The 16,316-nt window shown below is 53.2% G+C and overlaps 1 protein-coding gene across 1 annotated transcript; it reads left to right on the top strand.

The window, feature by feature from the left end:
* Nucleotides 1-1,150: 1,150 nt before the first annotated feature.
* Nucleotides 1,151-7,731, top strand: LOC121143697 (spermatogenesis-associated protein 31D1-like). Its single transcript, XM_040756119.1, has 3 exons — nucleotides 1,151-1,325; nucleotides 3,638-3,695; nucleotides 4,572-7,731. The coding sequence occupies exon 3, from the start codon at nucleotides 4,588-4,590 to the stop codon at nucleotides 7,516-7,518; it is 2,931 nt and encodes a 976-aa protein (XP_040612053.1). The 5' UTR covers nucleotides 1,151-1,325; nucleotides 3,638-3,695; nucleotides 4,572-4,587; the 3' UTR covers nucleotides 7,519-7,731.
* The last annotated feature ends 8,585 nt before the right edge of the window (nucleotides 7,732-16,316 follow it).

Genomic DNA, 16,316 nt, shown 5'->3' with positions numbered 1-16,316 from the left:
GCAGGCGGATCTCTGTGAGTTCGAGGCCGGGCTGGACCGATAGCCTCCGAAACAATACAGAGAAACCCTGTCTCGAAAAACCAAAAAAAAAAAAACATCACCAGGTGATTATAGCGAGTAATCAGTGAGAGTCCTCAACCCATGTTCTTCCCTGGATTTGACAATCCTGGGTCACACTCTGTCACCAGGGACTTGGGGACTCACCCCCAAGGCCTATTGTCAATCAGCCCCGTCTAAGTGAACCCTGGACCTCCGATGCAGCTGCTGACATGGCCGGGGAAAGTGTATTCTGTAGGTAGAGTTGGGAGATGTCAGGGTCAAAATAACGATGTAGGCGACACGAAAGAAGGGAAGACTGAGTTCTCAGACATGAGAGCAGCGCACTGATTTGTGAGAATAAGTGCGTGTGCACAGGCGCGCACACATGTGTGTGCACACGCATGTGTGCACAGGTGCATGCCCTGTGTGTGTGTGTGCACGCGCACGCGAGCATCTTAAAAGTCTTGGTCCACTTGAAGCTTCCCTAGTTTCAGAAAAATAAATGGAATAAAACCATACCCAAGAATGCTGGGAGACATAATTGTATGCATTTAGTATAGTGTATTTTTATATTCCTCTGCATTTGGTGATCTGAGCCTAACCCCGATGAAAGATGTTAAGGCCCTCTGGCTGGAACATGAAAATGTTCTAGCCATCGTTTATAAAAGCAAGTACAAGAGAAATTTTCTCCCTAATCTGAGTGAAAAGAAAGCAATTCCATAGATAAGATGTTCTGGAATACATTTGTGCCATTGAGACTAAAGCTCCAGCCCAAAGTAGGGATTCCAGGTCGGCTGGAATTGAGAGCTGCAGAATCAAAAGGGGACATGAGAAGTCCTGGTCGCAGTGGGGACAGACAGACAGACAGAAAGGTCCATGGGGCACGTGAAGCGAGAAAAGCCACAGGCTTGGGCAGAGGGCCCTGCTGGGACTTAGCGGGGGGAGGGAGGAGTTGGGGCTCACCCTCCTCCCCACCTCACAAACCCTCTATGACTCTTCCCTGCTCTGTGATGCAGACCCTGGGCCTACAGGGAGCCCCAAACGGCCTCACATCACAGCTGCCTGAGCAGCTGTGAGGGTCACACTATGGAGAAGGTTCTGCCCTTTCTGAATACCGCTACTGAAGGAGGACGGTTGTTGGGCTTTGGCTCGGTGCTCTTGGACGCCCATCCACGGCGCCTTCCTGACTGCAGGGGCTGCTTCTCCCGTGCCTGTTGTACCTGATACTGGACTTCGTTTTCTTCCACCGTGGACAGGCCAAGACCTCAGAGAGGTGAGGCAGTACGGTGAGCCCGTTTCTTTTTTTTTTTTTGGTTTTTACGAGACAGGGTTTCTCTGTATTGTTTTGAAGGCTATCGGTCCAGCCCGGCCTCGAACTCACAGAGATCCGCCTGCCTCTGCCTCCCGAGTGCTGGGATTAAAGGCGTGCACCACCACCACCCTGCCGGTGATCCCATTTCTATGCTCACATCATTGGATGAATTTAAAGAGTCCCAGAGAGATATCTGAATGGGGGGGGGGCAGTTTCTGAGGAGAGAGGAGAGCACTGCTGCCCTAGGGCATGAGGTCTGGCAGGGCAGGGATTCAAAGAGGACCAAGGTTTTCATCTGGACCCACAGCCGACCTCTCTGGGCGTCACTGCAAGTTCCACGATCCAGGGCGGAGCACTAACGCTGGGTCTCTCGGACTTCTTTCCAGACACTCCGAAAAGCAGGGTCTCCTGTCATTTAGCCTGCCCTGCCCCCACCTCTCATTGCCCTTCAGCAGGCCCTTCCCAAGCTGGCCCTGCAGGAGAGGCCCCCGGCCGAGCAACACCTGGAGCCTGAGCTTTGTCCCCAAGACATGGGGCCTTAGAGGTGCTGAGCTGTGGCTGCCAGCCTGAGTCTATGCCTGGAGTAGAGGACTCGCGCTCAGAGCATGAACTATGGACCTCACAAACTCCTTTACTCTCCCCAGCAAAGGGCAATTGGAAAACAACTGTCTTTCGGAGTTAGTAGTGGAAGGAAAACTGTTATTTGAAGTCAGTATTCAGAGCACCCGGCTAGCTCAGTCGATAGAGCATGAGACTCTTGGTCAGTGTTCTTGAATAACAGACGCCCAAGAGAAGCAGCGAAAGTTAAGGCTACCTTCTAAATTAAGCCTTTAAAAAAAAAGTTACTGCTACCCACATTCTTCTGTTGTTAGTATCAGAGCAGAACCAAGAGAAGACGGTGACATTTAAAGCCAAGGTTCCACCTGAACCAGCCGCCCCCTCCTGCTCTCCCGTGAGATTCTGGGCCCACGATCTGCCATTTGCTAGATAGAACACAGTTCCTCTCAGGAAAGAGCTTTCAGAGAAAACGCTTGCACATTCACGCCCGAGCACTCCTCAGAGCCCTGGGTCTGGGAATGTGCCCCCCCCCAGTCCATAGTCGCAGGCATTTGAAGGCTTGGTCCCCAGGAGGTGGCACTGTTTGGGAGGCTTGCGGGGTGTGGCTCATTGGGAGGGGCGCAGGTTGTGAGAGCGCAAAGACTCCTGTCAAGTTTACTCCCTCTGCGTCCAGCTAGAGGCTCCAAACATGAGTCCTCAGCTGTTCCCGCCCCCCAGGATTCTTGCTGCAGTGGGCTCTTGACCCTCTGGAACTGTAAACCCAGAAATACAGTCTCATGTAAGTTGCTTTGGTCATGGAATTTTATCCTGGCCACAGGAAAGGAACTAAGACAGAAACTGGTGTGAAGTTGGTATGATGGACCTGGGTCCTTCCTTCTCCCTTCTGGCCAGGGGAAGATTAAAAAGGCCTGTCTGTTGTATGGAATCACGGTTTCTGCCTCCTGGCACCACGCCAAGTGCTTTGTCCCTGAGAACTCAGACAGCTCGGGTTTCCCATGGAAGGACTCCTGAAGAATCCTTACATCTCAGACGTGGAGGAAAAGCCTTTGCTTTGGTTTGTCGGCCAAGGGTACACTCTCTTCCTGGCAGGGAAACCGTGGCGGCAGGGGCTCCAGACGGCTTAACTGCATCTGTGTTGTTTTTAGTCTAAGTTGTTCTAGTTACCAGTAAAGCCTCAGGAGTCAGGTGTTGGGGTGAAAACCTAGATCAGACAGACTGAGAAGCAGCCACCTGGCCTTCCTTTTTGACCAGAAGCCCCGCAAGAGAGAGTCTCTCTCCACACTGTCCCAAACCGAAAAGACTGTGAACCTCTAAGTCCCTTCCTTCTCCTCTGTGTGGTCTTGCTATGTCTTCCCGTGTCCTCCTTCCTCTCTATGGCTAATTCTTGTCAACTAGTCACTGGCTCTGCTCCTTGGGCCCCCCCCACACACAAAGTTAATTTTATTAACACAGCCTTGTAGCATCACAGTGCAATCAAATATTCAGCAGCACGTTAGCAGTCAGGAAGCAGTGATACATGAGGGCAGTTGGCTTTACTGTAGCCACTATATGCAGTTCAGGACCCCAGCCCACCGGCCAATGCTGCCATTTAATGTGGGCCTTCCAATGTCATTAAGCTAGTCCAGAAAGCGCCTCCCAGACATGCTCGGGGATGTTGTCAATCCCACCAAAGCAGCAATTGAGATTTATAGTCACAGTTACATGTGAACTACTGCTTTTGTTTTCCAGATTGGAGAACTCTCCAGAGAGAAGGGGGGAAGAGGGAAGAGGTTGTCCGTTCTGGAAGGTAATTTAAGTAATTTTTAAAAATCCTTTTTCCCTTTGTAACGTGGCAGTGCACCATGGAGGCTCAGGGCAGCCGGGTCCTAGTCCTGGGAGGGACAGTCACTGGGAAACACAAGTGAACTCTGTAGAAGCGTGGTCTCTTTAGGTCAGAGATGTGACAGACCGTGGCAGGCATCAGGCAATCCCACCTTAGCAGCTTGCGCCTTGCTATTTGAAGACCCATGGGTGGGCATCACGGCAGCCGCTACCTAACAGTAACTACGGTGTCCTGCTGAGGTCAGCCACCCGCTGTGCCTACCGACGCCAGCACACACTGCCCCATCTTCTGGTCCCTCTGGCTGGCTTAGCTCTTGTGACTGTTCCCAACCTCACCAGCCCCTCTTGGAACTCCAGCGCTAACCCCTCTGTGGGAGCCTTTTCCCACTTTCTCCTAACCCTAACCCCTAACCCTCCATCCTGTCACCTAACCAGGTCACCCCCTCAGGGGAGCCAGCTTCCAGTCTCACCACCGGGTAGCTGTCTGACGCCAGGGCACCCTCCTTCCCTTGGATTTGAGATTTCCAGTGAGCATGCCCTACCCCGGCAACCGCACACCCTCCCTCTCCCCTCGCTGGGAAATGCTTCACACGGCAGAAAAGATGACCCTGTTATTCGGACCAGACTACTTTGTCTCCAGTAGGGAGCTGGTCTCTTCTTCCTGTTCAAACGCAACGGTTCCCAGGGTTCCCAGTCCCCACCAGAACACACCGCTGCAGCCGCCGCTTGAGATTGCTGCCCTGCAGGCTGTTAGCAGACAGCTTCCCTGTTGCCCCGGGGTAGGGTGTATGGAGCCTTGCAAACCGGGAACAAGCCCGTACCTCTTGTTCTTCACATACAGGAACTCAAGGAGCCAAATGAAAAAGACAATGACTTGCCAGGCTCTGGAGAAGAACACAAAGGATGAAGGCATATTCCCAGAGCCCAAGGGGTCAGAGTGTCAACTCCCAGCACCCTGGGACTTCCTGGGCTCCTCCGCCACTGATCAGGACGCCCCAGCCCCCCAAGCCAACTGGAATCTCAAAGGGAAACTGGGGAAGCTTGGGATTTCTGAAAAACTCCTGCGTATGACGATTCTCGGGGGAGACTTGGGGCAGAAGCGCAGTCAGCTCTTCTGGGGTCTCCCCTCCTTGCACAGCGAGTCCATTGTGGCCACGCTCCTGGTGCTGCCCCTCAACAGCTACCCCCTCGAGCCTCACCTTGTGCTCTTCAACGGGGTCTGTAGAGCCGTCGCGGCCCCAGGGTTGGGCCATGGCTCTGCCGCCCTTCCCCAGCCCCACACCTTACCCCTCAGCTTCGCGGGGCCTCAGCCTTTTCCCCGCGGCGCAAGGCCGCAGCCGCAGACTCTCCCTTTCCCCCGGGCCCACGTGCGGTGTCCACCCTCTCCCATGCGGTCGCCGCCTCTACCCCGTGGACGCACTTTCCAAAGGCCGCACACCAGGACCGTCTCTGGAGTCTTAGGTGGAAACGAGCACCTTCAGGGCTACTTGTTGCAGAATCATCAGGATAGTTTGTGGAGTCTGGTCCCTGAATGGCAACAATATGGAACTCCCTTTGGCCTTCTGGTTCCCAGCTTGCCCCTGGTCAGCCAGCCTTCACGGAACTATGTCTCCACCCCCAGGACTGGCCATTTTCATTTCGGCAGTGAGCTTCAGGACAACCTGGAGCCCTATGGACCAAACAACCCCATCCCACCCTGGTGCTACCACCAGGCCTCCGGTAGGACAGGAGTCCTGGAAGTGATGGTCCCTCGGTTCAAACCAACAGAAACATCTCCCCACAGCTGCAAATGCACCCGCCCTCAACGCACCGTACACTGGGACCAGAGCTGCAGCGACCTTAGGACTGCAGAACCGCGTCGCTCGGGAAGTTTCTGTGAGAGGGCCTCGGTGAAGCCTCAGCTGAATAAGGATGTAGCCCAGAATCTCGGCCAAATCCTAGGGAAATGCCCGTTTGGCAGCCCACAGATGATCTCAGGATGTTACGTACTGAAGGGTCTCAGGGTTGTACCCGAGACAGAGATAAAATGGGCATGCCCCTCGGGGGTTGGCTTGGAAAATGAGCAAGACGGCATCTCAAGGAAGAGCTTGGACCAAAGGCAAACAAGAAGCATTCTTAGGTTGCATGTGAGCAGGAAGCTCTGGCAGATCACGATGGGTCGGATCCCAATCAAGGTCTGCTGCTCATGGCTCGCCGAGGATGAGATGCTGAAGAACTCGCCAACAGGAAGCACTCACTGCGACACTTCTGTCCCTGCGATACCTTTTCTTGATCACAAGACACAGAAGATGCTGGAAGCCCATCTCATAAGGTACCGGGTGAGCCAGAAGTGGGGCCCCCCCATCAAAGTTATTGAATCCATAAAATTCTATATGTCGAGAGAAGCTAAAACGTGGCCCCTTCCTCAGCCTGACCACCCCTTATCTTCTGGGATAGATTTGAAACGTAGTTTCCCCCGTCCCCTCGGAGAAAACTCTAAGCTTTCTCGTAAAGACAATATGGAAACAGCAGATGTAGATTCCATCATAGATCACCTACCCCTCACCATCTCACATGCTGATGGGGAAGGAGAGGGGCCCCTGGGGAAATCCCACCCTGGCAATGGTTATGAGGTCACAGAGACGACCCAGGCAACCGAGGGTGACAGGCTCAGCAGCGATGACAACACCAGCCAGTATGACGCTGAGCTACAAATTAGACCCTGGCAGGAGCAGCCCATAAAAGAGCTAGTGGCTGAATCCAAGTCGCAGAATGAGGTGGCAAGTCCTTCTCGCCTGGCTGTCACCGGAGGCAGAGAGATTGTGGGAAAGCACCCCGCACCCGTGCTGATAGCACCCGACACGCTCCTCGGGGCTCGGGATGTAAGCGTCGTCCTGTCAGGGTTGGGTCCCGGCTGCAACTGGGAAGGCCCCGTGAGGCAGAGTGAAGTCGGGAGTGAGCCAGCCTCTGCTGCAGCCACACCACACAACCCCTCAAGGGTGTCGCTTCCCCAAGAGCAGGCAGTGTTGGACTTTAAGAAGCAGCTGTTTAACGAGCTGAAGCTGAAGCTGGAGCAGCAGTCACAGAGTCAGGCCGAAGGCTATGAGAGCGACGTGTCCTTTGCCTCCGACAGCGTGGCTGGTTTCTCGCTGTCGTCTTCCAACAGCGCGTCCAGTACGGACGTCTCCGTTTTCAGGGACTTCCATCCCCATCTGTGCAACACAGGGACCGGTTTGGATCCATGGCCCGGAGTCTTGGGGCATAACGCAGGGAGCTTAGCACCGGCTGAGAAAAGACCGGCCTCACCAGACAACGGTAAAAGTGAGACCCCAAAGTCAGAGAAGAGGAGCCAACCTGTTGCAGGAAAGTCAGACAAGAAGTCACACCCTCCGGAGAGTTACTTCAGGAGAAAGATAGGACAGCTTTTTCAGTGGCTTTATTCCCGCAAGGACAACACAAGACGCAGAACCGAGAAAGACAGGGCTCTCTTTATGAGCTGTGGGCCTCCCGAAGCCCATGAGCTCATGGCGACCCTTGGGAAGCTCCTGGAGGATAAACTGTTGTGTAGGCAGAGATCGGGGTTCTTGGAGTGGAGCCAGAAGAACTGCCTACAGGCTCAGCCAGAGCCCACCAACAGACAACCTTCCAACCAGGGGGCCTCCTATGCCCAACATGGAGGAGGAAAACCTAATTGTTACCGTCCCCAGACAGCCATCGCTCCTGGTCCTGGGCAGAGACATCATGTATCGTTTGGGCAGCAGCCCCAATTCTGGAGTTATTTCCCTTCCTGTGAGTCCAGGGATCTCTAGTCCCATTCAAACCCTATTTTCATGAAGGCGTGTCATGTGACTCCCACTGCCCTCGCATCTGCTAAAGCTACCGTTATGAGACCTGACTCTTCTACAGAACATGTTTCTGTTTATGTGAAGGAAACGTTTCCAACTTTCCAGTCCTTGTTTAAGAAAATTAAAATATTTTCAGAGCAATACACCCTGCAATTAGAATAAATGTTTCTTCTGAGAGTTTTGTGGGCCTCCTAGTCCCTTGTAGGATGCTTGACAAGAGCCTCCCCGGCTTCATTCTGGAGCCTTCTATTTCACTGGCTTATGTAACTTTTAATTTTGATAATTCCATACCTGTATATAATCAACTATATCTATTCTCCCATCCTCCCCACAATGTCTCTCCCAACGCACAGTCCCTCCCAACTTCATGTCTTTTAGATATAACTCACTGGTCCAGTTAGCGCTGCCCATACAGTGGACCTCCATGGGAGCATGGGAAGCCCACTGGTGACCACATCTTCAAAAGGGGATGACTCAGTGGCTAAAAGCACTTGTTCATCCAGGGGACCTGAGTTTGGTTCCCATGGTAACATCAGGTAGCTTGTCACAGCATGTGTAACTCCGCTTTTGGGGAAATGATTTCTCTGGCTTCTGTGGGCACCCACCCATGTGGCAAACACGGAGACCTACATACATGTAAATAAATAACAAACCTCTTAAAACATGTAAATAAACAACAAACCTCTTAAAACATGTAAATAACAAACCTCTTAAAAGACAACTCTTCCTCCCAAACAATGGTCCACTGCCAGACTCTCCTCCGTAAAGGGTGGGGGCCAGGATATTGTCTGCCCCGCCCATGCTGGGCTTGCGGCTGGCTTGATCTTGCATAGGCCTTGTGCAAGTAGCCGTGTGTGCCATGACTGTGTTCCAGAGCACTTATCTCCAGTCACTCTTCCCTGGTGTTAACCGAGCCTTGGCGCTGGGGTTGACACAACTCCCCCGTTTAGGGGTGAGCACTTCTCTCTTGTTCTCAGCCCTTCACCTGGTTCTGTGTGTCTGACCAGACTGAGAGCAGCCCAGGTCTACAGGGAGAAGCATAAGGCTGGCGAAACCTCCCTACAAGCTACCATTCAGGGCTGCTCCAGAGGTCTCCGAAACCACACAGGCTGTTGCCGCTGCGGTTTACCCGTCATAACTACATGCCAAGACCCTATTGCTAAAGACACCAGGCAACAGGCTACAGGAGCTAGAGAGATCAGTCACAAGCCACCAGGAAACATCCAGCTGGTTTGATGCTGGAAGGGGCTGTGTGGGCCACTGGGGGAATGGGAGGAGAAACCAGTACCAATAGTCTTACCTAGTGCTGGGCCTTGCATGCTGCAATATGAACCTGCTGGGCAAGATGTGCCTACCAGTGTGCATCTGATTGGATTTTGAGACATGATCCATGGAAGGGAACTTCGTATCAGGTACTGTAATGCAGTTCAAAAGCCCGTGGCTGGAGGAAATTGTTTTTATTCTGCTAAATGGTCATCTGGGAAGTAGCCTTTAAAACATCAATGCTTGTGCCCATTTTGAGTTTTTGACACAGAGACTTATTCTGAAAACTTCCAGGCATTTCCATTTTTAAGTTTTCCTATTTTCAGGTAGGGCCTCACTAGATGGCCCCAGTTGCACTGGAGTGGAACTTGCTGTGTAGACCAGGTGGGAATCAAACTTCACAGAGAACTGCGTGCCTTTTCTGAAATTAAAGATCGTTATGTGTGTGTGTGCCCACAATGCAGTAGGTGGCTGGGAGGTGCTAGGAACCTCTCAGTGGCAGCACTCCGCCTCTGAGACCTCTCCAGGCGTTTTCAGGTGAAGAAAAAAAACCCTACAAAACACGGATGCCAACCTGCTGTTTCCCGGCATCCTCACTGTCCTACACAACACAGCGCTTCTGAGCTGGGCACCTTCTGACACAGTCAAGGCAAACATGTCCCCTGCAGTCCCAGCAAGTATGGGGCCCAGGCTCTGGGGTCGATGAAGGGGAGATGGCTCCTTCTCTGATCTCGTCGTCAGAGGACTGCAAGTCACCTGCTCACGGAGCCATCTGTCTGTCCCTCACGAAGGGTGCGGTGAGGGCCCTGCTCCCCACTTTTATCTGACACTCATGGAGGGGTGACATCTGGCAGGCATCCCGCCCTCCCTATCTCTTCACAGACGGAAAAGACAACTTGCAGCTGTTAAGGAGCCCTGGGTTAAAATTATCTTTTTTTCTGAAGAGGAATTACTTCTGTCCTTAAAGGGTACCGCCTTGAATGTCTCGCATCTGAACAGTCACTGTGTGAGGTGTGTGTCTATAAACGGAGTCCTTAATTGGTCTAAATAATAAAAATTCGGAGGCGGGTGTAGAGGAAAATGCTGAGATCAGAGAGAAGCAAACCAAAGTCACCTTTACCTCATTAGCTTCCCAGCAGAAAAGAGTGAATTCCTCTCTTCCCGCTTACATCCTCTCTCCACCCAGCCTGTTAGTCTATAGAGGCCACCCGACCTCTACGGTTAGCTAGTGACAAGCTCCGTCCTCTGATCTTCAAACAAGCTTTATTTGTACAAGCAAGACATCGCCACATGTGTCTGCAGGCCTGCAAGTCATTCTGTGAGGCGCGTGTCTGTAGACCTTCACGGTCTCCGTGTGAGGTGTGTGTCCGTAGACTGCGCTGCTCTGGGGCCAGTAACTGGCTTTTATGGTGGCGTGTTGCTCTCTCTGGCACTGCCACTGTTTCCTATTCTTAGCTTGAAAATGAGATGCCCTCCTTTCCCACCCCAGAAAAGTCTCCAGGTTGCTAGCTTCTTGACGTTAGCAGGACAAAAAGGCCCTACAGCAATCTCCTGAGAGGTGTCCTGCACGGCCTCACAGTCTTTGAGAATAAAGATTATTTTTGAGAGGAATCAAAAGCTCAGAATCGGGAGGAGGAGCCGCTCCCTCACCCTCACAACCTCTTCCTGTCTGGCAGCTGGGGGACAAGATGGACTTTCTAGTGCAAAATGCTATGATGTCACCACAGCAGCCTCTTTCAGCATGAAGACAGCCCGGAGGGATGCTGCCAGGTTCCGTGTTAGTCTGGTGTACTTGTCATCCAAAGTCACAATGATTGCAGCATGTACTGACCGCCTCCTGCTGTCATGGGTACCTTCAATTTTAGTGGTTAAGAACCTAACTTAATGGCTCAGTCTCTGCCTTGGGGTCTTGGACACTGCTGGAACTGGAAGGTTTGACAGGGAAAGAACTCATTTGCGTGTTCACTAATCAGCTCCTGGCAGGGTGGGGTCCTCAAGGCCATTCGGCTGAGGCTGTCGATCGATCGCATGGCTGGCTGTTGGCTGGCGGCCTCCTTCTGTCTTGCACCGTGGGTACACCCCATGCGGTAGCTTGATTCATCAAAGCCGGGGCGGTGGAGGGGGGGGGTCGGGGGAGGTTTGCTAGCAAGACGGAAGCGCCAGTGTGTTACTGCATGGGCAGAGACATCAATGTGTCACACACTGCAAGTGCAGACACGCCCGTGGGTGTGCGAGTGCAGATGACATGCCAGCCTTTCCTGCCACCTCACCGGCTAGAAGCAAATCCGCAAGAGTGGTTTGACTCCGCGTGAAACGGCACGTGTGTGTGTGTGTGGATGCCAGAGACGGGATGGCTGGCACCTCCGTAGAATTCTTTCCCCACTCTGTACCCTTCTTGGGATTCTGTTCCTAAAGCCACAGCGGCACCAGTAACGAGGGGAAACAACCTCCCCCCACATACATGTCTCCAACAGCAAAGTGTTTAAACGCAAGTGAACCGGGTTCTGGTTAAACCAGCAAACGACAAGTTTTAATCATCCAAAGAAAAGGGACATAGGAAATGGTAAAGTCGCTCGTGGCGCCGCCTGGTATGGCACTGACACCGTTGCATCCTCTAGGAAGCAGGGAGCAGGTACTTTGGGGGCTCAGCCAGACCCCCATCCATTTCTATTTTGCATCCCAGACCCAAGATTACATGGTAAAGGCCTTCGGCACGGACAACCAAGCCTACGGGAGCATTGCGGTTGACACAGTTGGGTTTCTCTTATTAGTACATTCAGGGTGGCATACTCACCAGAGAGAAGGGGTCACACCATCGGTAGGAAAGCATCTCCTGGGGGTTCAGGGCCTGTGCTTCCAACCCAGGGATGCTTTTCACACACCCAGAAATAGGTGGAGAGAGCAAGCTGTGTTTAAGACTCAGCTACTCGTCTCCATTCAGAAAAACACTAGGGGTAGCCATGAGACATAACCCTCCCTCGCAGAGCATCTAGGAAGCAAACTATCTCAACCGTCTTAAGAGACACCCATCTGACGACTAGCCACGTGCTAGAGACTTCATTGTGACAGGGAGGTTGTTTTCGAGATGACAGGAGGACCTCCTCCCTAGGGAGCCCTGCTCTGTGTAATTTTAGGTGTTTACTTGTGGCCAGTGGATGCCTGGTGGATGTTTCTTCTTCCTGCCAGAGTGGACTCCAAAATGAATCAAAGTTAATTTTCCACCTCTATCATCTAGAAAACTTTTGCACTCTTTTTTCCCCCCTGAGGCAGGATTTCTCTGTGGCTTTGGAGGCCGTCCTGGAACTAGCTCTTGTAGACCAGGCTGGTCTTAAACTCACAGAGATCCGCCTGCCTCTGCCTCCCACATGCTGGGACTAAAGGCGTGCGCCACCACTGCCCGGCTAACTTTTGCACTCTTGACCTCAGAGGCTATTTGTGATTTTCACATTTTCTGGTCCCAACAGAAGCTCTGAGACACAAGGCACACAGTATTCAGGGCTCACCAGACTCTCAGTGGTCACAGTATATCTGAGTGTCCCTGGGGAAGAAGGGTTTGGAGCTACAGCAGATCCTGACTGGCAGTAAATTAGGTGGTCTTGTGCAGATCGCCTGTGGAAAGCGGCAAGATTTGCAGTGGGGTCAAACGATGTCTGCAAGATGGATAATCATGGAGCCCCATTATGTTGGAGGCTGGAGAAAGACAAAGCAGTGCACTGTCCAATCATAACCTGAGATTCAATAGTAAATGTGGAACACAGAAATCAAGGGACCAGGAAAGACCAGGGTTGGATATCCTACATTTAATACAGGAACTTAAACAGGTTTAGTTCAACTTAGAAAAACTACATACTGCTGGTTTTACTTCAAGTTTGAATTCAAGTGGATTTTTGTTTTGTTTTGTTGCTTTGGTTTTTTTTTTTAAGACAGGGTTTCTCTGTGTCGCTTTGGAGCCTCTCCTGGCACTCGCTCTGTAGACCAGGCTGGCCTCGAACTCACAGAGATCCACCTGCCTCTGCCTCCCGAGTGCTGGGATTAAAGGTGTGCGCCACCATCTGGCTTTCAGGTGGGTTTTCATGTTTATACCTCATCCTGTCTCTTCAGAGCTTTGAGATGTGTCTTTCTCCTTGTTTTTGCAAGCATACCCTGAGGGACAGAGGAAACTACCCACATCAAGAAGGTTTACAAAGGTCAGAAAGCCTTGAACAGAGTCCTGATATACAGAGATGAATAATCCGGATCCAAAAGATAGCACCTCATTCAATTGATTTAAGGGCAAGAGCTGACTGCAGTATCCGAGAAAAAGGCTGGAGGCTCATGCCACCTGGTGTCCAAGACAGTTGCAAAACTCCTGGATGCTAGACAGCATAGCTTGCCTCCTGTGTTGCCGAGGAAAGTCTTCCATGCGTGCGGCTGTTTCTCTGCCCTGAGAGAACTGTGAATGAGGCAACATCTGGCACCTGCTAGTCAGGTGGAAACAAACTCAGCTCTCCTGATGTCACCCAAGGGTGGCATGCTTGCCACGTGAGCACAAAGATCTGAATTCAGATTCCCAGCACCCCCACAAAAAGCTGGACTTGTGCCTAAGACCTCCGGTGTGTGCTGGGCAGATGATAGTCTATCCAAATTGGTGAGCCCCAGGTTCAGTGAGAGAAGCTGCCTCAAAAAAAAAATGAGGTACAAGGCCAGCCTGGTCTGCATGGTGAATTTCAGGACAGCCAGAGCTACGTAGGACGTCTCTGTCCCAACAAATGAGGCAGAACTGTCCAACAAGAAAAGAATAAGAGACTGTGGGGGTGCTCGGCATCCTCTCCCCCCTCAAGACTCAGAGATCACTTCAGAAGAGGGGTAGAAAGACAGTGAGGACCAGAGTGGGAGGGGTCTCCAGAGGGGGGAAGCATTTGCCAGGCACGACAGCACAGTTGCACAAATGAGCTCACAGTGACTGCAACTGTGTGCACAAGACCCACCCAAGATCAACCAGCCCCAAGGTCAACCGGCCCCAAGGTCAACCGGCCCCAAGGTCAACCGGCCCCAAGGTCAACCGGCCCCAAGGTCAACCGGCCCCAAGGTCAACCGGCCCCAAGATCAACCAGCCCCAAGGTCAACCAGCCCCAACTCCAGTGCGGATGAGGCTTAGGAGCCACCACAGCTGATGGTTGCTAGAGAAGGGAGAGTCACAAGAGGGAGGAGAGAGAGAGGGGAGGAGAGGGGAGGGGAGGGCAAGAGAGAGAGAGGGGAGGAGGGGGGGAGAGAGGGGGAGAGAGAGAGAGAGACAGGAAAGAGGAGAGAGAGAGAGAGAGAGAGAGAGAGAGAGAGAGAGAGAGAGAGACCATTCCCAAAATGCCTCCTTAAACCCTAGTGTTCACTCTGCTACCCCACAGTACCATGTTCAACCCGTTCCGTATCTGACCCTGTAGCACCCAGGCCTTCGTGATCCTCCTAAGCTGCCCGCCCGCCAGCTTCCACGACTCACCCTAGTCTGCGCCGACGAGCCTGTCTCCTGTCACTTCTTGCCTCAGCTTAGGCCCACCATGGAGCTTTCTCGTGTCAAAGTTCCTTGACTGTGATGTCGCATGACCTATCAACCTTCCCTTCCCTAATGTCACAATAGTGCCGCCAGAGTGCCCGGGTCCACACGGATCACCCCAGTCCCGACGCACCCTTACCACAGGCCACGTGCAGACCCCTTTCCCAGCCTCATCCGGGTCTGTAATCGCCCCTGCTAAGTGGACAGGGGGCTCCCACTTATGCCCAGACTCGCTCGCTGTGGTATGCCTCCTCTAGCTCCGACACCCGTCCGCCCTTTGCAACCTTCCTCCCCGCCTTCTGCCCCTCAGCTTCTAAAGGGCAGTTTCTGCCTTCGCCCTACCTGCTTCTGCTGTCTGCACAGCCTCTCGTGTTCCCCGACACACTTTCAGCGTGTGTCACGCAGTGGCCGCTTAGCCTGGCTGCTTCCCTTCTCACCCCAGTCTGTCCAGTGTGCCGGGTTCTCCCCGCGCCACCTGCGCACTCCAAGAACATGCCAAACCTCACCTCACCTGCGTCCTGCCCTCCTTCCCGTCCTTCCTGATCTTCCAGGAAAGCCAGTTCCCAAACCACCCTGGCCAATGCAGCAGACCATGTCCCGCACCCCCACACACACATGCTTACGTGGCCAACTCACCCGTCCTGTGGCCCCCTTAGCCTCTCATCCTACCTTGGCCCCTAAGCCTATACCCATGGCACGTTCTTGCCACCTGGCCACCAGCCACCTCCTAACTTGCCATGCTCCATGCTCCCCAGCTCGTCCGACCCCACACAAGGCGTCCCGTGGTCAACACACCCGGCTTGCTTTCTCCTGTGGCTCTGCACGCCAGTCTATGCTTCCCAGCAGCCTTCACTTCCTTCTCGTTCCCCAACCCGGCTTAGCGCACAGCAGCGGCCAACCATGACGGTGAGCCTGGTCCTCATTCACCCTGGCCCACTTCCTGCTGACCTGCCAGCCCCCGGCCCCCCCAGCAATCCAGTAGTCGTCTGCTTTTCCCAGGATCTGACAACACTGTCCCCTGTCCCTCAACTTCCCTCCTACCCAGCCAGCTCAACTCCACCCGGTGCAACCAACCACAAAACACAACACAACAAAACAAAAAAACCATTTGCCCAGCCTACACTTTCCGCCAGCAAACCTAAGTTCTCCAGTTTCTATTCAGCTAGCCTACCAGGATCCCCACCTTATCCTGGTCTGTGTAGCCGACTTTAATTCCCAGCTACCCACGGACCGTCACACCAGCCTGCTGGGTTCCCTGAGATTCTTCAGCTGGCCGGCCTGCCCTCTGCTCCTGTCACCCCAACACCACCATCAGGTGTGCCCCACCCGACTCTATGACTAGCCTACTCCTCCCTCATCTGGCGTTCCAACTACGACACCACTAAAAATAAATAAATAAATAAAATTGTATAATCATACCCAAAAGGTAGATGGGAGTTTTAGTTCTACATACCCCGTATTTACAACAGCTTTACGATTTTACCCTGCGCCCCTGAAGGCCCCGCAGGCTGACTCAAGCTTAAGGCTGGCCCTTGGGTATTCACAAAGTAAACGTGTGCGCGGCAAGGAGATTTCGCCTTGGCTAGTTTGGTGAGGAGGGGGAAATGGTCCTGCGGATAAGGTGTGCGGAAGGACACTGGTCCAGCCGAGGTCCGCCAAACAGCAGCAAACATTTCCAGGAAGACAGCCGTGTCATACCTAGAGCGGGAGGCTTGCAAGAGTCCGACTCGAGAGTCCCAGACAGTGAATGGGGGCTGAGGTGAAGCCCTGGCCACAGAATAAACCCTGTGGAACGTGGCGTGAGGGGGAACGGGGGGGGGGGGCAGCGGGCTCAGGCAGAGGGCCGTGCTGGGGAAGGGGGTGGAGGACGGGAGGGGCTCACCCTCCTCCCCACCTCACAAACCCTCTGTGACTCTCTCTCTCCCTGGCTCTGTGATGCAGGCCTGACTCTACAGGGAGGCCCACGCGGCCT

This window comes from Mesocricetus auratus, unplaced genomic scaffold (genome assembly GCF_017639785.1).
Source record: "Mesocricetus auratus isolate SY011 unplaced genomic scaffold, BCM_Maur_2.0 Super-Scaffold_100013, whole genome shotgun sequence".
Lineage (NCBI taxonomy): Eukaryota > Metazoa > Chordata > Mammalia > Rodentia > Cricetidae > Mesocricetus > Mesocricetus auratus.
This window is presented reverse-complemented; position numbering and strand designations above follow the sequence as displayed.